The 21,587-nt window shown below is 41.5% G+C and overlaps 1 protein-coding gene across 3 annotated transcripts in view; it reads left to right on the forward strand.

Moving 5' to 3' along the window:
• Positions 1–21,524, forward strand: part of megf11 (multiple EGF-like-domains 11) — a 74,375-nt gene extending 52,851 nt beyond the window's left edge. For 2 of the 3 annotated variants that reach the window (XM_038707138.1, XM_038707137.1), the window contains 17 exons: positions 597–809; positions 1,289–1,463; positions 5,660–5,780; positions 6,298–6,461; positions 6,587–6,689; positions 10,459–10,605; positions 12,028–12,162; positions 14,165–14,293; positions 14,838–14,966; positions 15,577–15,705; positions 15,849–15,977; positions 16,081–16,317; positions 16,762–16,922; positions 17,020–17,083; positions 18,423–18,467; positions 19,174–19,380; positions 19,634–21,524. In XM_038707138.1, the coding sequence (XP_038563066.1) occupies positions 597–809; positions 1,289–1,463; positions 5,660–5,780; positions 6,298–6,461; positions 6,587–6,689; positions 10,459–10,605; positions 12,028–12,162; positions 14,165–14,293; positions 14,838–14,966; positions 15,577–15,705; positions 15,849–15,977; positions 16,081–16,317; positions 16,762–16,922; positions 17,020–17,083; positions 18,423–18,467; positions 19,174–19,380; positions 19,634–19,809 (2,464 nt within the window). In that variant the 3' untranslated portion in view covers positions 19,810–21,524. The remainder of the gene's footprint in view (positions 1–596; positions 810–1,288; positions 1,464–5,659; positions 5,781–6,297; positions 6,462–6,586; positions 6,690–10,458; positions 10,606–12,027; positions 12,163–14,164; positions 14,294–14,837; positions 14,967–15,576; positions 15,706–15,848; positions 15,978–16,080; positions 16,318–16,761; positions 16,923–17,019; positions 17,084–18,422; positions 18,468–19,173; positions 19,381–19,633) is intronic. The other variant, XM_038707139.1, reaches the window with a different exon arrangement.
• Positions 21,525–21,587: the final 63 nt, after the last annotated feature.

Here is a 21,587-nt window from a genome sequence, read left to right on the forward strand (position 1 = left end):
TCCTAGTGATTATTCTGTTTGTTGAATAATCTGTCAGTTATTTTAGTGATTAATTGTTAATGTACAAAATGCCCAAAAATAGTGAGAAATGCCCATCAAAGTTTCAAAGAGGTCAGTGCGGTTTGTAATTTGTTGTAGTATTTGTTTGTCCAACCAATAGTTTAAAGCTAGGATAGGCAACTTTGGAGAAACCATCAAGAGTAAGCTGGATTCTAACAAAAAAACTTTCATTCATTTTCTCTAAAATGAATTACCTAACCTAGCTTTAAAACCCAAAGATATTAAGTTATAATAATAATATAATAATAATAGTAATAATAATAGTAATAATAATCTCAAACTTAATAATTGTATTATTTATATATTTATAATAACATAAACAATTAATCTATTATCATGATTGCTGTTGATAAATATTTTGATTAAAATACAATTTTGATTATTTCAGCTGTGATGTTTTGAAGAGCTTGACGAGTGTTATGACGTGCTTTAACGTTTTTAACATTTGAATTTCACGTTACCATTCTTGACTCAATTTTATTTATGTGTTTGACATTTTTAGAGCACCAATTTGAAAGACTGTAATTTTCCTACAGGTGTCAGGATGACTGTCCTGTGGGCACCTTTGGTCAGCTGTGTAACCAGAGGTGTGAGTGTCAGAATGGAGCCAAGTGTCACCATATCAATGGAGCCTGTCTGTGTGAAACAGGTTTTAAAGGCCCTAATTGCCAAGAGAGATTCTGTCCCCTAGGTCTCTACGGCCTCATTTGTGACAAGTACTGCCCCTGTAATACCACCAACACGTTGAGGTAAGTGAGACATCAGTGCAGTGCCACACACAACTTCCCTCTGACCGAAACCTGAAGCAAAGCCCCCTGTAGCTCCATATGAATAAAGACTTCTCCGAACCAATTTTCCTTCATCTTAGCTCTAAGCCAGCGCTCATTCTGAAGTCTGGACACCTCTTAGCCATGTCATCCAGTTATCTTTTAATCGCGACCTTTGCTTCATTCATAATTTCTCAGCAGCATTCATAGTTAATGCAATGTTAATGCTCTGATTCCGGATGGAGTTGGGCACCGACCATAGAAGTCATTACAGAAAGAAGGAGAAAAGGGACACCTCATCTATCTGAAACAAGAACGTAGACACATAGATGGATGAATTGCTGTTGGCGCAGACTTCACACTTTGACCCTGCTCACGAATGAAGTGTTGATACTCTGAAACTTTTTCTCACTCTTTCTTTTCCTGTTGTTGTCTCATCTTTCTTTCTCATTATGTTGTAGCTGCCATCCACTTTCTGGTGAATGCACCTGCTCTGCGGGATGGACAGGGCTTTACTGTAATGAGACCTGCCCTCCTGGATTCTATGGAGAGGGATGCATGCTGTCATGCAGCTGCACCAACGGAGCTGACTGCCATCCTGTCACAGGTGCTTGTATATGTGCCCCTGGGTTCATGGTGAGTATCATATACCCTCACTGCTATTGAATTGTACTTAGGTCAGCTCTTGCTATCATGGAAATGTTTTCTTGTTATTTAAGATGTTATATGTTTTGTTTATTTTTCATTCATTTTATTTTTATTTGACCTTTACTTGCTCTCATGAGATCTAAATGTCCTCTTGGAGAGAGCAACATGCCAAAATGCTAGCATAGTTACACAAACCAACACAGAAGCATAGTTACACAAACCAACACTGAAGAAAGAAGAGTAAGGAAACGTGAAAGAACAGAAAAAGAGGAAAACTTTATTTAAATATAGAAAACAAAAATCATAACACATTTAAAACCCTCCAACATCTGCCCTTAAAATGACTTGTTCTGTGTTTTAAATTATTTAAATAAATTAAATAAATTATATATTATTTAATTACTGCTGTAATTATGAAATGTCAACTTGTAATTATGCTGTTGGTTACATTTATTTTACATAAAACTGATGTAGGTTAATTGTCCTTGTAACCTTGCTCCTTGTAGTTACAAACCTGTAGTTTTATTAAATAACAATGATAAAAGGAGATCCATATGCGTGTATATAATATAACTCCACCAAATGCTGTGAAGTAGTTCATCCTTCTACTATATGGGCTTTACTTGTGAAGGTTGTTGCATTGATTTATATTTCATGTTATTTGTGGCCGTAGTAAAATGTTTGCGTCATTGTGGTCGTAATGTTCTGGAAGTGGTACCAGTATTACTTTAGAGGCTTTTGTAGACAGGCAGGCAGAAGCAAGGTGAGACATTTTGTTATTGACTTATTATGGATGTGCTCTGTTGCACCACAAGAAATTCCTTGTTAAATGATTAATTCTCTGGCCCAGTCCATTGCCGACATTAGTAATCAGTTGTGTGTACAAATATGGTTCATATGCCATAACATGTAATGTAGTATCAGAGAGACAAATACAGAGCAACCTTAGATCAATATCACTAGACCAACTGGGAGAAAATATAATCTTTGACCTATATATGTTTCCGTTTTAGGAGGTTTTGTGCAGCCATATTGTCCCCTTTTACAACTGTCAAATTAGTTCGGTAACTTCAATCAGTTTTCCCATTGTATTTCTTGTCTTGCAATCTGAAGTTACAGAGAAACAGAGACCGAGAGGGTACATTTCTGCCAACATTACATTTCAGTGGAAATTGCCTGTGTCTTACAGCGGGCCACTGTGGTGAATTGAGCTACCGAGCGGGGCCGCAGACTGTGTCTTAATTTGCTCCACCTGTTCTCTTTGGCGGCTGCTGGGAAGGGCTGCCAGATCCATTAAACAGACCTAGAGGGCAGGAGCTGGATAGAAAAGGAGGTAGTCAGATGGGAACAGACACACCTCATATGGTGGATTTGTGTGTGTTGAAAGGGGTGGGGGTTGCGGGTGCTTGTGGTAGTTTTTAGATACAACAATGCTGCTGCTGTGGAAACAACACAGACGGTTTGTTAGGAAGGCAGAGTTGTGATCGTGGCTCTTACTTGTGTGTAACTTTTTGTCACATGCATGGCACATGATCATTATCACGCAGTGGGGCTTTTAAAATGTGGTTGATGATGGCGTTGAGGCTATGATTGCTGGTGAAGTCACTTCCCCAGGGGACAGCTGATAGGACTAAGCCTCCCCGCTGCATCTTTGTTCTGGAGTCCCATCGGGGGCAAACCAAGAAAAGTGTTGGAGCAGACTGCACTCCTGCACGCTTGATTTAGTTCTAGTAATTGGACATGCTCTTTTTGACTGGGACAAAGTGATTACATGTTACCTATTCAGGCATTGTCCCTTTCAATCTGCAGCATGTACAGTAATATTTCTACCCTATGACTACAGTTTCTACAGATTCTGATGCTGTTGTAAATATGAATGCATTAGAAATGGATTCCAGTCTGCCTTTGTGGGTGGTGAAAACAAATAATTTTCCTATCTCGCAGGGCTTTCTAGCCTCATCATAAGGTTCAGAGGTTCATTTTCTGTCTTGCTGCATGAATTTTAAACTGTAGTCAGTCATCCAGCAGTTAGATGAACTGTTAAGGAGTAAGACTGATTGGTAATTAGTGGTGCCATTTGCATCTAGTCTCAATGGGTACCAGGCCAATCAATGTTGTGTCAGCGAGAGGCTTTTTGTAAAAAATGCTCTCCAATTACATTAAGATACTAATAGGTATGAATTTAGTGCTTTGGCCAAGGACGACCTGGCTGCCTCTCAGCGGCTCAGGTCAGGTTGCTGCCTCAGTTGGCTGTGTAGTTGTGAAAGGTCCTACTGCTCTCGTGCAAAGGACTGACAGCCCGTGTATTAATAATGATTCTCCACATACAGACTTCTATCCTTCGGAGCTCTGAAGGAATATGAATCAGGCGACTAATGAGAGAGCTGCCTTTCCCCTCTTGAGAGCAGACCAACCACTAGTCTCTGTGCCATGAGGGTGAAACCAAGTGGAATCTGACGCAGCCATGGATGCAGCAAAATCCATGTGGTCATTTGTGGCTGCATGACGTTTTATCCATGAGTCCAGTCACCAGTAAATTGCCTGTGCTCTGCAGACAGGCAACACCCCCCCACCCCCCCACCCCCCATCCTTCCTGCCCCCCTCTGGTCGAACTTCTCTCTACACTTAACAACTGTAACTGAACTGCTATTGTTAGCAGTCTTGAAGCTGTCATTTTCAGTAGAACAAAGGTTATTGCAACCGATTGATAAAAATTTCATTCACAGACAGGCGCTTTTATGTGGTGTACGGGGAGTGGAGTTGCTTTAAGATGTGTGTTCTGCCCCTGGCGTCCACTGGCACATCTCCTCCTGCCTCCTGTTTAAACTGAGTTCAAAATGATAATGAGAGCAGTGAGCAGCCAGCAGTCCCCCAGTACTCTGGTGAGCGAAGCAAGAGCCACTCAGGACTCCTCTGGGCCACTAATTGGAACTCTAAATCATTGTGTCACCTGTCACTCATGGCAGGGTTTGGAAGGGAGGGTGTGGGAATCCATAGACTGGTTGTGATCTCCATCTTAGGGAGGGGCTAGACTAGTAGAGGTGTGTTGTGCTCAGCCTTTAAAGCAGAGAAATTCTAATGACAGCAGGCTGTAGAAGACAGGAAAGGAGTAGTCCATGTCCTTTACCAGATAGTTCACTCTAATGCAATGATAAGGCACTACCGATCTCCCATTGTACTCATTAATAGTAGAGTGTCGGCTGCAGTCTGTCAGGGATGTCTCCGGGATCCCGCCGTTACCATGTCCACCCAGTTCAACGTGGAGTTTATTTGCTTGGTTTTTGCATTAATCCCTTTTTCTCCCCAGTTTGGTTTTGTCATCATATTCCCTAACTCCCACTGTTGGCCTTAGGAGGGTATAGACAGCCACGTGCTTCCTCCGATACACATGGCGTCACCAGCTGCTTCTGCAAAGAGCTTCACTGGAAGGTTTATATTATAACTTTCTCCTCACAGCCTAACCCCATTTGTGCAGGCAACTGAACCAACCAGTAGGAGTTGCTAATTAAGGGACAAGGACATGATCCTCACTGTCAGTTGTATTTTTTGGGATGTAGGGACCAAATGGAGGGTTGAACTCAACGAATATTCCAACAGGCATTTCTACAATCAAGAACCACAACTTGAGTTTATTTAGAACAGAAATGGTTGTGTTAACGGACTGAAGCTAGTTGAACAGAAGGGCAGACTTGGTAATAACTTGGTTGGAGACGTATGGGGGAAGAGTCTGTGGCTTTGGAGTCCTGCCATGGACGATGAAAGTGGAGACTAACCTAAAGGGAGAGAGAGATGGGAGAGAAGTAGGGAGACAGGGTGGAGCAGAGTTGCAAAAAGCTAAGCGTGGCTGGAGTAGGTGCTGTCAGAATATATAGTGTTTGCATAATTTGAAGGTGGGAGACGATAGCATTGGGAGGGTCAAGTGCGGTCATTCCTCTTGAACTTCAGTTACCATATCATAAATCCATTCAATTTTACAGTTGCTTGGCTCCTCATTCTGTATACAGATACAGTATGACTTATCTAAATGAACAGTTCAGAAAGGTAAGTACAAGTGCAGTGAACCTTCCCTGTCTTTCTGTCTGCATCTCTTCAGACTATATTATTCCTATTTTTGGTCTGCCAGAGTCAGCATTCATTGCCATGCTGATTCTTTACCTCATGACTTTGCATTATTTCTACCTCAGGGTGAGGACTGTGCTACAGTGTGTCCTCCTGGTCTATATGGACCAAGCTGCATGTCCACCTGCTCCTGCCATAATCACGCATCCTGCTCTCCAGTCGACGGCTCCTGCATCTGCAGGGAAGGTACTGTATAATTGATTCATGGTTAAGGTTCAGAGCAACTCTTGTGCTTTATAAGATACGCTACACTGGCTGCACTGTACACTGTATGATTGCACTTGCACACATACAAACTGTACTTGTGGTCTGAATTCTCTTGCATTCAGTATTTGATAATGTATGACTAGAAAAATAAAGTAGGTCGTTATTGTATACATACTGTATTACACGCAGCTATCCCCCTGCCCATCATTTATTCTCAGCTTGCTATGTTTGCTTCTATTTTCTTTTTAGTGAATAATACATCATATAAGCTTTTCTTTTTATTTATCCACAGGGAGTCTCAAATTCTGTGTAAAATTTTGTTTTGTTTGTTTATGGATTTTTGCTAACAGAAATCCTTTTTTTCCTTTCATATCCCTTGAATCATAATCTTCAAATCAGTCCCTCAGATTTGTCTTAAAGGTTCAACCCCAGGTGCTATGTCATTAATTTGGTTGTTTATTTATGTAAAATTGTAATACAGTGTCTTTTACCCCAGGCTGGCAGGGTGTGGACTGCTCCATCCTCTGTTCCAGTGGTACGTGGGGACTGAACTGTAACCAGACATGCTTTTGTGCCAATGGTGCTGCATGTGACCCTGTAGATGGCATCTGTACATGTTCTCCGGGTTGGAGGGCAGAGCTCTGCGATGAGTCCTGCCCTGTAAGTGTATCTTTGCGCTGCAAAAGATCTTGTGGGTCATGAACCTTTCAGTAACAGTAGAACTTGTAGTTTCTCATTGTGCCCATGTGTTGCATTTTAAAGTTTTGAGTTTTTACTGTTATCAGGATGGCACCTATGGGTTGGAGTGTCGTGAGCGCTGCGACTGTAGCCACGCTGATGGCTGTGATCCAGTGAGTGGCTACTGCCGCTGCTACCCCGGCTGGACAGGTCAGTATTGATTTTAGAAAAAAAATAATCCAAACAGACTGACATTATGGTCAGAAATAACCTCTGAGAGCTAAAATGAATTTATTTAAGACATCAGATGCTAGTCAGACATGAACTAATAATAAGTAATTATGTTTACCAAAACAGGAAAATATGCTGGACCAGGCATGTTTTTTGTTTTACAGTATGTTTACAGAATGTATAAGCAGTGTTTTGTTAATTAAATGTTTTGCCACTGGGCCGGCAGCGTATACAAATGAGAAATGCCGTGTGTAAACTAATTCTCTTGGCTCACATACTGGATGCTAGTATGCAATCATGCTTATATTGCATCCATTATTGGTTTTCTGCAGCGTCTGAAGTGATTCACCAGATAAATATTTGGAGACGGAATCAAATCATTGGCCCAGAATACTCTCATGAGTTCTGAACACAGACTACGATATTTTCATTTTTGGCTTTGTTAATTATTTACAGTCAGGTTGTTGTGAAATCTGACTGAACCTACTGCCATATTTAATCATCGGAGGATTGACTCTTTCCTATGCGTCATGGGCTCTCCGTTTGAATTCCCTCTAGACCGGTGGTGTAGTCTACGTGATACGCAGGTATACGCCGTATACCCACTAGGAACGGTCAAAGATTTCCCTATACCAACTTAATATAGCGAGATGATACGTAACAACATTGTTTTGTGACAGAACTTTCACAAGTTCATTCATAAATTCACTCCGTCTGTTGCTCTGAACTGACGTTTGGGACTTTCTTGGCCAGTGACTGGGATCTGACGTCACCTACCAAACAACAACACAGCTGCCTGGCTGTCACTCGGCGCACGTGTGAAATTAACTAATGTGAATCACTGAAGGAAATGTGAAACGCAAGCAAACTCAAACTACACTCTTTTAGTGTTTTCGTAAGCCTGCAGCTAAAGCTGCTGCCGCTCTGTGTGACACTGCAGCTGCAGCAGATAACACGAACATTAAAGTTACTGAAACAGAAAACGATGCTACGTTACCTGGTGAGTGAAAATAGCATATAGGCCTATGTTATCATTAACGCTATCATTAACGGAACTGTAACAGCATTGTTGGTCAATTGAATAGAATCTAGAACTAATTAACTAACATTAATGTGGTGGATCAATGAATGCGGGATACTGTGTGTGTGTGTGTGTGTGTACAGTAGTAGAAGTAGCAGTTCCTGGGTGCTTGCTCATGCATTTAAGCTGATACAGTACATAACCTAAGTTTGACAATGTTTTTTGGAAGATAAGTGTGCTTGAGAGGATGTGGACCCCTTTTTGTGTCCTCACTGTTCATAATATTCTGTAATGAATGAGTGTTGGTGATAGAACTGCACATAGGCCTATAAGCCTCAGCTTTCCATTATTGTTAACAATAGTTGCAACTTGCACTCTGAAATGTGCGTTGAAAATTGCCAGCTGATAAAACTTGCTCCAGGGACTAGATTCATATTAACATCAAAGGCTAAATGTAGCTTTTAACTGGCTGAGTTAGATGGTGGTTAACACTAAACATTAGACATTTCCACCATAAATTGATGCAGAAAATGTCTCCATAATGCAGGAAATTAAATATTTAATGCTCAAAATCTTGTTTCTTGTCATTTCTAACATTGCTTACAGGGAAAGAGGTGGAGGTAACAATGTATGAATGTCACAGCAAGGGTGAGGATCATTATGCTCAAAAATGAAGCGTCACATCTGAATGTCAAATATAGGGGGCTAGCTGAGGACCTGGTCTCTGAGCCTGGGTGGAGAGGTGCAGTCAGGGAGGGAATAGATTCAGCAGGAAAGGTCAAGCCTGTGAGCTCTCAGCAGCCCACTCCATTCAGCCTCCTGAGCTTAGGGCATTTATTCTGGGAAACAATGTGGGTTTTATTATCTGCAAGAACGGAGGCAGCAAAACGGGTCTCTCATGCTCTGAATCCTGCACAGGTCGGGACCATCTGTCAGCCTTAATTGAGTCACCAGGGTGCAGGGCTGGGGGCAGCCTGCAACCCGGTGGGCCCGACAAACACACATACATACATACTTGAATCATCGAGGCTTGACAATGGGCTCACTGAAGGAAGGAGCACCTAGGGAGAGGAAGATGTGGGATTCGTCACAGGTGTAAGTTAGGGATGGAATGAAATGGCTACTTACAGAAACACTAGAGCTATTTTTTGCTGACCCCGTCATATCACTGAGCATGCTAGCTCCAGAGTTGGTATGGCATCCTACTTTGCTGTCAAATTTTGTTTGTTTTATTGTATGTTTTGCGTAAACTGTCAAGAAGCTTGACTGTAGGAGTGTGTGCGTGTAAGTGGCTAAGTCGTCTTTGACCCACACAGTTGTTGCTTAACTGTCGTAAGCCTGACATCAGCCAAGAAAGTTCTGGCAACTGGGACTAGACACTTGAAGCACGGGCTCCATGCTAGTCCATGTTAAATAGGTCTTCACCTTTTATTTCTGAAGAGATTCCAAGTCATGGAGCAGGTAATGTGAGTGTGTGTTTACATGCACTGAGAGAGAGAGGTTTGCTTTGCGCTGCTCACTCTGTACAAATTGGATAGTGGGACCTCTGGCGCATCTCAGCGAAAATCCTCCTTTGAAGAGACTTCAGTTCTGGCTTCTCTCACCCTTTCTTCTTCTTCTCTCACCAGGCATCCAAAGCCCCTCTGTTTGTCACCATTAGACTGAAAAGTGTGGTGCTCCGTCCGCATTCATTTTCTGACAGTAAAGGCAGTCACAGTGTTTTTCTGGCTGGCCTAGCAGAACCTCAAACACACTTGCACAAGCCTTGCCCTCTTTTTGAAGTCCATGGCTGGGCTTCTGACTAAATCACTGCTACCATGCCCCCTCCTCATCAGCATTAACATTTCCTCTCCCTTTACTCTTTCATTCCAACCCGTAAGGAGACCTGGTTACTGTATAACATTAGTCCCCAGAGTTTATCCCAGGTTTAATTCAAAGGTACTGCACTAATGCTGCTTTAATGGCCACGCCATTCTCAGATATTCTCAATCAAAGGAAATTTCAAATGAGGCTTCAAACTAAGGGCTAGTGCTCGAAAGGTTGCAAAGTTTGTGTGCATGTGTGTGAGTATATAACTGTGTGTGTGCATGTTTGCGGCAATTTTATTCTTTCAGCATGTGTGTACGTACAGAACATGTGATTTTGCCCCTTTGCTTTTTTGAAGGCATGGGTATGGCTGAAAGACAACATGCTGCTTTCGGCGGATGTGCTAATGCATTCATGTGCACAGCGAGAGGCCTGTATGGATGCAGTGTTTTGCATTTGTTGGTTGGAGCTGCGCCAAACACACAGTGACACTTCCAGACTGCGCTCTAGCCTGAGTACTTCCCTTCAGCTCTGCACACTACTCCGGCTCTGCTGAAAGAGAATGGGAGACAAGCTCGGCTTCTCTGGAGACCCAACCCTGTTAATCAACACAGTGCACTGGCAGGGAGCCCCAGTCAGATCAAAAATAAAATACGTTTGGAAAGGAGAAAGTCTGAAAGGATGGGCTGCACTAAAAAAACACACAAAAACTGCAGCTTCTTCATTAAGGACTAAAATGAATCGTGTAATCCATGTTAGCTGAATAACCCTCCACAGATCCACCATCATCAGGCATTGTGAATGCTGTCCTTAGATGATATGTTTTTACAGATGGCAGGCTATTTAGAATATTTCAGCATACCAGTCTTTGCCTTCTTAGTGTGCATTCGCTGAATATTTGTCATTGTAATGTGCCTGCAGGAATCCACTGTGATAATGTGTGCCCACAAGGCTTCTGGGGACCCAACTGTTCAGTCAGCTGCTCCTGTCAGAACGGAGGATCCTGCTCCCCAGAGGATGGCACATGTGTGTGTGCACCTGGATACAGAGGGACCTCCTGCAAAAGAAGTGAGAGTCCATCTCTTTCTCCAGACAGCTTCTCTTTATCAAAACCTATAAGAAACACCAGCATGACACTGAGAGCAGCGCAGTAACACACTCCATCACAGTACTGACCTTGCTTTGATCTTTGAAGAATTGTTCAAGGGTGAGCCAGCTGAGGGGAAGCACTTTTGTTTGTCGGTCATAACTGCTTGAGTGTAAACCCTTCATCACTGCTATCACTTAATCACAGTGTCTATACTCCTACAGCACAAACACACACACACACACACACACACACACACACACACACACACACTCTTTGCCCCTCTACCATGTCCTCAACAACCAACTCACAGTGGGAGGCTCACAGTTCTCGCCCAAGGCTCATCAGAGGGCGTACTCACCGGGAATGCCAGCTCTGCTTTCTGAACCGGGTCTGTCTGAGGCCGCTCTCAAGTGATGAGCTCACTGATTGGGGGTGAAATTCACAGTCACAAACCTGTAAACATCAATTTGAGGGGAATGTAAGAGAGATACTTCAGCAAGCGCTCTGTGTGTGTATGTTTGTGTGTGTTTGAGAGAGAGGCAGTGTGTGAGAGAGGAAATGATTACTCCTCCAAATTCAATGTTTACACAGATAATGTTCTCGTCAGGTGGAAACCTCATAAGTGTAGTTTTGCTGTTTTTCCTGTTGAAACTTTAATTGGAAGATTACATTCTTCTACAGAGGCTGATAAAGGTGTCTCACACCTGGTGCTCAAAATCAAATCAAAACCCATGGGGTAAACATTGCATGCTTGTCAAACAACGACCAAGGCCGTTTTTGCCAGCTCCTAAATGGCTTGTTATTTTGGAAATACCTGATTGTCTCCTGAGAATAGTGATATTGGAGGAGGAATCTTCTCCAATCACCAGCTATGAAATAAATGGGAACATAAAATGGATTTTTAAGACTCACACTGAACTGAAATTAAAATCTGTTTTTAATATAAATCTCAGTCTCTTATCATGGTTGCACAGTTAATGTTTCTTTGGATAAAATGTTAGTATAATTACCTTTTATACTAGCTCTTAATGGTCCACATTCTTTCAATAAAATCTCCGTTATTAACGCGCAGTTGCGTGTTTCCTGACATTTATAGATCATCAAGCCTGCTCTCAAGACTTTCTATAAAACTGACTTTCACAATTCTCTTAACTCTTTTACTATTCCATCTCTGGCAGCAGATGAAATAGGAGTGATTACAATAAAGACTGACTTTTCTGCTTTCCCCCACCCTTTGCTGTCTCTCCTCGTCTTTTCTGCTTTAATTCTTCCAGCCTTGATTTTTCAGTACTCCCTTGATCACTCTTGTCATGCCCTGTTTCATTATTATATTCCCCTTGTTTCATCCAACATTGTCAACTGATTCCCTCTCCTCTCCTGCCATGCTCTGCTGGCTGCAGTCTGCTCTCCAGGGTTCTACGGGCACCGTTGCAGCCAGTTGTGTCCGCAGTGTGTGCACAGCACTGGGCCGTGCCATCATGTCACGGGCCACTGTGAGTGCCTGTCTGGCTTCTCTGGCTCTCTCTGCAACCAAGGCAAGTAGCCTTTTGTGTCCCTTTGACCTTTTCCCGCAGTTTTCACTTTCACATTCGTTTCTCTGTGAAGTTTTAGTCATTGCTACTGGAAAATGGTAAGTACAGTTTATATCTGAAAATGTCCTGGCCTTTTTTTCTTAACAGGAAATACAAGTGTCTGTTTAGATGGTTAAGTAATAACATTGATTATAAAAAATGTGAGACAAGAATGTATAATACAGTAGTGTAAAAGTAATACAGTCTTATCAGCTCATACCATCAATATCTCATAATATTTTAGTGTTTAAGTATTAATGTCATATTAAGCTGCATTTGTGCGGAGACCTGTACATTTCTTACAGTCCTTGCTGTGCTTACTGGCTCTAGTAAGATCAACGAATGATCTGCTGCCTCTCCCACTGCCATCTTAGCCCTGAAACTTTGAATAAGACCAAAAAGAAAAGAATCAGCCTTGAACAGGATCCTGAATATTGCTGAGACCCGGATTTTTAGACAAAGAATATGTCAAGTAAATATTGCCTAATTCTGCAAAGAGGGCAGCATGTCAATTGCTTTTTATGAATAGATAAAGAAGCAATACATGTGTAGGTCTCTTCTTCTTGTTAAAGTTAAGTTAAAGGCAACCGGGCAAACTTTTTTCTTCGTGTATTGCCTCAAACATGTTGTTTGGATCACATAGGGAGATCTTGTTGACAGAAACATCACTCTTACTTCCTTACAGTCCCTTAGCCGTAGATGTGTTTGAGTGGGATTTTAGTTTGAATAGATTGTTTATTTTTTCCCCACTCACACATCTATTCAACAGCTAAATGTTAACACTTTAACACCAAAATTTACTCATTGTGTGACTGTTTATGCGACCAAAGGTATTTGTCTTGTCTCTAGCTATAAAGTGCAGAATATATCTGCTCTTCATCACTGTGTAAAGGAAAGACACCTACATACAAATGTACTTTGGATTTTACTTCTAATAATTTACCATTTTTAATAAATTACAGAAAGGCAGTGAGGAATTTTTGAAGTCTCTTTCATGGCTTTGAGCAATGTCTTACAAATAAAAGTTTAATAGATTAGCTGAAAGGAAGAGGAAAAAGAAGAAACGAGAGCTGGTCCCAATTTGTCGGTCTGTAATTACTGGTGAGCAGGCATTTGGCCGCAAGGGACGAAGGTGGCCAACAACATGCATTTTCCTCTTGTTGAGCCACATTGGCATCCTTACTTGTCCCCTGTCCAGCACATAAAGTCCCAGCCTAATGAAGCTTTCCCGGTGTGTTGAGGCTTGAATCCCCAGAAGAAGCTGTATGGGGGAGCCAACCTCATGGCCTAATGACAACCTGCTTGAAAGAACTCTCAAGAAGAGGGGAAAACCAGTTGAAATGTAATCATTAAAATCACCCCACATGAAAATGAGTCAGACCCATCTCTTACACAGCCAGCCACCTTATCTGATATTTCTGATGCTGGGCTATTCTCTTTATATGAGGCCTTTGATGTATCTGCTGGTGCGGCAGCTCCCTGATCCTGATGGTTAGATGCACCTTGGTTCAATTTGTCTCACGGTCTAACAAGAAAACACAATGGAGGTTTCATTGGAGATGACATATTTTATTGAAGAGTGCCGGAGAGCATTGAAATATTAATTTCATAAAAAATGTATACAGTGGTCTGTGTACACGGTCTATTTTAATTCTGTGACACATCACTCATTCCACTCTTGTGAGTGGAAATGGGGCAGTTGTGCCACTAGAGGCAGTGATTGACTCCTCCTTTTGTTTAAACAGATCACTTCACTTCATGTCCACTCAAATAGAACAATATCATCCATTAGAGGAATATGTTTACACAACCTTTCACAGAATTAGTTTGTTTGTATAAATGCACTCACAATAATGTGTTCAAGTTTGATGTCATAATGTTAATGGATTTTACTAGTCTTTGCGTGTAAGTGATAATATGCAGATTAGGGTTGTTTTGTAAAATGATGTTTTTTTGTGTTTTGCAGTCTGTCCGAGTGGCAGGTATGGGAGGGTCTGCGCTGAGATCTGTCTCTGTACCAACAACGGCACCTGCAACCCCATTGATGGCTCCTGCCAGTGCTTCCCGGGTTGGATAGGAGACGACTGCTCTCAGGGTATGGCGTTTCTCCTTCATCCTGTTTTTCACCTCTCATTGTCTGACTGTCTTCACTCTTAATTTCTCCCTCACATTTACCTTCACCTGCATTCATCATTTTCATGACCCTACACATTTCAAGAACTACCCTTGGCCGTAGCTGTTGCAAAACAGATAGCTCGCTTAAGTGATTGTTGTATTACATTATGCTCTTTGATTTACAGCACTGTAGACCAAAGATCATTAGCAGAGTTTTGAGCCATCATTCCATGGGAAATCAATACTATTTAAAGTAAAAATAAATTATGATCAGATAGATGTTACATTACGAGTGCTTTACTTTGGATTATTCAACCTGACACATACCTCTCATATATTACAAATGGTGGGCTTTTCTGCAAAGGTCTGTGTTCAGATAGTGGGGAATATTTCTATTTATGGAGAATATTTAGGCATTTCCTTAAATATATGTGTTATGTGCTTCATGTATGCATGTAAAGGACATAGAGGATGTGTTGGTGGGTGTGTGACTATGAGCTTCACTTTGTCTCTGGCGTCTGCAGCCTGTCCCTCTGGGCACTGGGGCCCTGATTGTCTCAACTCGTGTAACTGTCACAATGGAGCCCAGTGCAGTGCCTACGATGGGGAGTGCAGGTGCAGCCCCGGCTGGACTGGACTCTACTGCACACAGCGTGAGTCTCTCCCATCCAGTTAGTAGACATATAGTGTCATCTACTGGCAGTCCAACAGAATTGCAGCAGATGACAAGTGAGAAACAACTGGGTGATATCAGGTTTTCATTTACAGGATTTTTAGAGAGTGCAACATCAAAATAACACTAATGGTCATTTCATTAATTTGCTACTTATACATTCCAGTCAGTTCATTCCAGATAGTGCAGATCATCAACATCAGGCCACTAATTTGAATACCATTATCTAGCACCCCAAGGGTTTTAGTCAGTCTTTGTGGTGTCATGCTCCTGCTTTTTTGTATGGAAATGGGATTTGTTTTAACCATTTCCCCCCCTTTTCTTCTCACAGAGATTCTTACTATTTCCAGTTGTCTTGTTCTTTTTTCCCACCCCATGTTACCACCTTATGTTAACAGCATAAGCAGATTTTCGGCTGAAGCATGAAATGTTTCATTTCCATTCATTGACATTGTCCCTTATTGAGTATGCTGCAGAGACATTGAATGGTATTGATTTCCCTGTTCTCCTGCAATATGACCTTGACTCTTTAGTTGTCTTTCCCTCGCTTTGTTTTCTCCACCCCAACCTTTTATACATCTCTGTCCCAGGCTGTCCTTCAGGGTTCTACGGCAAGGACTGCTCTGAAGTCTGTCGCTGCCAAAATGGTGCAGACTGTGACCACATCACTGGCCAGTGTGCTTGCCGAACCGGCTTCATTGGGACGAGCTGTGAGCAGAGTTGCGTAGGCCTAGCACATTTTAGCTCTGAGCAAAATTACCCTGTGGATGAGTGTGGTTGTATGTTCTATAAACACTTTGGCTCCCACTCTCTGAGTGCTTTAATTTTGATGGATGTATTAATGCACCTCTCTCCCATGCAGAGTGTCTTGCTGGTACATTTGGATATGGTTGCCAGCAGCTGTGTGAGTGCCTGAACAATGCTACATGTGACTATGTGACTGGAACATGCTACTGCAGCCCTGGATATAAAGGCATCCGCTGTGATCAAGGTGAGGGGTGATCGAGATGATCGAGACTCTCCACTGTATTATCACTCAAACACAGATGTGTACACATTGTTTAAACAACCCACTATGTGTGTTTTCTCTGTAGCAGCTCTGATGATGGAGGAGCTAAACCCGTACACCAAGATTAGCCCAGCACGAGGCTCGGAGCGCCAGTCTGCAGGGGCTGTCATGGGCGTCATCTTTCTCCTCCTCATCATCATGGCCATGCTCAGTCTTTTTGTGTGGTACAGACAGAGGCAGAGGGACAAAGGCCATGAGATCCAGCCGAGTGTGTCGTACACACAGGCAATGCACATCACCAACACTGACTATTCTCTGTCTGGTAAGATATTTTAGAGACCACTCCAAATTCTTGCTCACAATGGACAAAGGCTACATACCTTTAGTAAGATGGACAAATGTAGAGCTGCAATTTTAGACAGTTAATCAATTAAAAAATGAATAATGGCAACTATGATGATAATCATTTACTAATCACTTTAGTCATTTCTCAAGCAGAAACACTTCCTAATTCCAGCTTTCATTTATCAACTAAATAAAATAAAAAAATCAGCACATTAATCGATGATGAAAATAACACACTAATAATAATAATAATAATAGCTACATACTGTGCATTTGTCCATCAATTAGACATTTGTGGGCAAAATCAGGCATACATGTTAAAATCATGCATATTAATACTTTGAAGAAAGTAGACATAAATATTAACACACAAATGCTTATTTAGTTTTCAAACCTCTAAACCTTTTGTTTAAATCCTCAGAGTGTGGAAGTACTGTGGCGATGAGAACCAGCGCGGCTGAAGTCAATCAAAACCAGAGCAGCAGTGGCCAGTGTATATCCAACCCCAGTTACCACACTGTGGCCCAGTGTAATGTTGTCTCAACCATCTCCAGCAATTTAGATGGCACTCTGACCCTCAAGGTATGGCCAGTCTCTGTATATATTCACATACAATTTTATTTCCCCATAACATACTACACTATAAAAGCATCACCAAACTGTGTTCTTCCTTTCACAGTCCAGCACCCTGAAAAGCAGGAATGGCTCAGAATGGAGAGCCTACTGCAATCTTAATGATCTAGGTTGGTTTTCCTCTATACATGCATACACATTATATGCAATCTGTAGTTTTTGGAAAAGTTGTCGTTTTAAAGGGAAAAGACGCATGTGTCGTTAGTAAAAACCTTGTATAGGCACCAGCTTGGACACAACCACCCTGCTGTGAATGACGATGAACCAGGGGTTTCTTGTTAGACATAACCTTTGCTCTGATTGTGATAAGATATGCGGGTGGAACAGAGAAAGCAGTGGTGCGGAGGTGAATAGGTGTCACAGTGAGCTCATTAGTCCTCTTTCACTTCACCCAGTGGCACATTTCTCAATGATAGCTTACACTGGGTCAAATACCGCACTCTTGGGCTCTGAATCATATACAATTAAGAGTGACAGAAAATGACTCAATAATAGCTTACTGTAAATCTCTGGTTAATACACACTATAATGTAGTTGTGAACAGATACAGTTCTGTGCAAATGTTTAGGTTGGTGTGGATTATATATAAATTATACATACCAAATATTGATTTGATTTAGATTTTTCTTCTGCTCACTTTGTATTTTGTTAATTAATAAATATAATCTATTAACATGTCTATTGTTGAAAGCATTCTTACTTGGCAGCAGTTTTTCACACTAATACTTTCCTACTAGTACTGTGTATGTGTTTTATGTAACAACTATCTATCTATCTATCTATCTATCTATCTATCTATCTATCTATCTATCTATCTATCTATCTATCTATCTATCTATCTATCTATCTATCTATCTATCTATCTATCTATCTATCTATCTATCTAATATGGTTATATATTAAATGGTTTGTGGTGGTGCAAACTGAATTTTACAAAAGATTACAAAAGATTGTAAATACTGTACTGCTGGCATAAAGACTATGCTTACTATGCGTACTGTTTACAGGTTCATTACCGCTAAACCACATGCAACAGTCTAAATATCTATGGTTCATTCTTTGTCATGCTTGACTTAAAAGTCCGATATCTTGATCTTCACATTTTTATTTTGTTAAAGCACGCAGCAGATCAATCATAATGACTGTCCTTCTACAAAAAGTCTTGGATGTTCATCCTCATGTACTAAAGTGATGTAGCCTTAAACAGGCTTGTCTTCTGCTTGTGGCGTGTTGTTGTTTGGCAGATATCCCATTATAACCACAGTTGATTATGTGAGCTTGTAAGCCTTGGGCGAATTTGATAGCATGCAGGTGAAATATTCAGTTACTCACTAGTTAGAAAAAAGACATACTACAATGTAGTTTAATGAGGTATTTCCTGTCAGCCGTCACACATTGGAGGAATTCTTACGTGATGTTTTGACTTGAATGTTTTGACATTTGTTACAGATGTTCAACAGGGGGAGACACAGACACAGAGAGGCTCCAGAAAAGGTAAATAATTAATAGCAGTAATAGTGTGCGTGTGTGTGTGTTTGTGCTGCATATTTGTGTGCAGAAATACTGCATGTGGAATCCTGTTCAGCTTCACCAGCACCAATATTACAAAATCCTTTTATGCTCAACAGCCCATGTATCAATTTCCCCATTTGGTTTCTATTCCCTTCTGAGACTGCTATTTCTGTGACCCAAAATCCCATATCCTTATATTCTCTGTGATTTATGTGAAAACTCTCTGCACTTTGGACAAGATCATGGTGGGCTGAGGTTTTGTTCCAATGGTAATTGCTGTCTGTGGCTCAGTGCCCGATACGTCATTTTGTCTCCCACACTGTGCAGTCGGTGGTGAATGTGAGGGACCCAGGGGTGTGAAGAGTGGTCTGAAGGAGCTTTGCCACGGTCTCTAATGAGGCCTCTTATCAGACTGATGAGACTGTTATGGATTGGATGAGCCTTCCTCTCTCTCCCCTTTGTACTCTGATTACTATATAACACCATTAGTCACCTGTCAGAGACAAAAGAAGTACAACTTCTTCAGAATGGCAATGATTTTCATAGCCATTTTCCCTGCCACACTCTGATGTTTATTTAAATTTTAGTGGTAATATCAGAGTCTTGCATTAATCCCGCTACTATAAGTCAGTGACAGTCTTATCATCTTGTTGATGCTCAATATGTCCTTGTCTCACGGTTACTGCAGATTACATCAAGGGCTCCATGTGCAGCAACAGCTCCTGCTCTCTGAATAGTGAGAATCCATACGCCACCATTAGAGACCCACCAGGGCTGGCTTGCAAGCACACAGAGAGCAGCTATGTGGAGATGAAGTCCCCCTCCCACCGTGAAGTGCCCTTTGGAGGCACTGCCACCCTCCTGGGCAGTGCGAGCAGGAATGTCTATGATGTTGGTGAGTGCGTTGTTGCTCTGGTGTGTGGAGCTCAGCAGGGTCCTGCAGCTTATGGCCTCTCTGGTCATGTCCCCTGCTATGAGTCTGTATAGACTTTGTAGGCATTGATGAGAGGAAATGTTAGCTGCCTCTCATATTGCATGAACCTCTCCTTTCTCCATGTTCCTCAGCATGTGCCTGCCACTCTTCAGCCTCAAAGTTTCTTATGTACCTCTCCTACTTTTTTCCTTCCTTCTTTCCTAAACTATCGCAGAGCCAACGGTGAGTGTCCTGCAGGGGCCCAATGGAATGGCCACCGGCTTCTCCCAGAGTCCCTATGATCTTCCCCGTAGTAGCCACATCCCCAGCCACTACGACATACTGCCCATGCGTCATAGCCCCACGCACACAACCCCGCCACCTCCAGAAAGCCCAAGCTCCTTGCTCTAGAGGGCACACCCTTCGCCCGGCTCTGAGAGCGTGCCGGCATCCAGGCAATGTTCAGCCAACGTTCAGCCAACTTTAAACCAACGGCCTTCCCGCTCTATATGTGTGTGTGTGTGTGTGTGTGTGTTCAATTAGATACTGAGATGTTGAGATGGAAGGACAGCCACAGCTCCTCTGGACCCTGTCCTCTTTGGCTCCTTCATTCACACTCTTTCTGTTCCTGAAGGAGGGAGGGGTGAAAAAGAGTGTCCCACACACCAGCGACCATTCACCCGTTTATTTTCTTATAGGACTGATCACTCAAATTGCTGCCCCGCCTCTTTATGGACCTCCTGAAGTGGAACATAATGGTTCCAAACGGCGCTAAGGGCAGCATACATGGATTGTGCGGACAGATTATTTACAGGGAGAGAGTTATCCTCATTTGTAGTCCATGATATAGGTTTACTACTTAAGGGCAGCCATGTGTTTATAATGTCCACTAAACAGAAGTGATTTCCTCCACAAGAAGGAACTTATAGCAACTTTGACCATTTCAAAGCAGGCAAAGATTTACTACATACAGACATCAGTTTATGTCTTGTCACTGTGTGCAGCATCTGCAGATTATAGGAAGTCTGACATGAAGTGATAATGAGCATCTACTCTGAAGTGAAGAAAAGTTCAGCAAACTGTAGTGAATTCTATGTTCTAAATGTTAAACATGGAAACGCGCCTGAGGGTGAATCAAGTCTGAAAAAGCATGGAAAAATAGTAAAATTGTAAAAAAAAAAAAAATTGTAATGGTCCTTAATTCACTGTTTTCCGGTAATGATCACACATCATTTAATACAAAGATGATCACTGTATTTGACTCAAGAGCTTTTTTTTTTAAGTTGCAGTGTAAATGAGGCCCGGTTCCTGGAGATGCATTCAGGTCACCAGTGTTCAGGCATTATTTCATTACAAAGAGATACACACATACAGTAGGTCTCCAGTTTGGATTTTCCCCAAACTGATGAAGTGCAGATATTGTGGTGTTTTCTATGTGAAAGCATTTTTCTTGCAAATGTCTTAGTTTACATTTTTTAAATATCAGGTGTTTAGAAGGGATTGCTTTGACCTTTTATGTTTTGTATTTATAAAGCTAATTACTTTATTTATTCATTTATATTAGTGATGGTGAATTTTTATCAATGTGCCACTAGAATAAAAAAAAAGATAAGCATGATCAGATAATGGATAGCCACTGATGTAGATAACACACAATTTATCTTCTTGTGAGATGATCAGTGTCATTTTGTGAAACGTTTTTGAAGTTGCTTAAAATATTCTTTATCTCTCTGTGTCAGATTGTAAATTGAAAATGAGGTTTTATCTGACCAACTCAAGACCCACAAATACCATGGGCAGTCACAAAGGGAATCATATGTACAAAGTCCAATTTGAAAATATTTTTATGTTTTTATCAGGCTAATTAACTTATTTATTAATTGAGCTGAATTTATTCATTCACTATGTGAATTCCATTTCACCCTCTGTAGAAGCAATAACATGTTGACAATCGATGCCCAGACAACGTCTCATTAGTGCTGGACATTATGCCATCTTTGACCAGTGTGGTGACAGTGGATTTTAGTGACTGTTTTTCCTGTGAGGAAGGTTTTTCCAATTGTCATATCAACGCTGCTTGTTGTTTTGGTACATGCGTTTCAAATTAAAAGTCTACTCTGCCATCAGAAACCTGTTTCAGTCAGGTTAATAACCTGGATAGATAGAATTTATTTCTCATGTCAAGTGTT

This window comes from Micropterus salmoides, unplaced genomic scaffold (genome assembly GCF_014851395.1).
Source record: "Micropterus salmoides isolate LMB-PRFRI ecotype aquatic unplaced genomic scaffold, ASM1485139v1 Ms_hic_scaffold_8, whole genome shotgun sequence".
Taxonomy (NCBI): domain Eukaryota; kingdom Metazoa; phylum Chordata; class Actinopteri; order Centrarchiformes; family Centrarchidae; genus Micropterus; species Micropterus salmoides.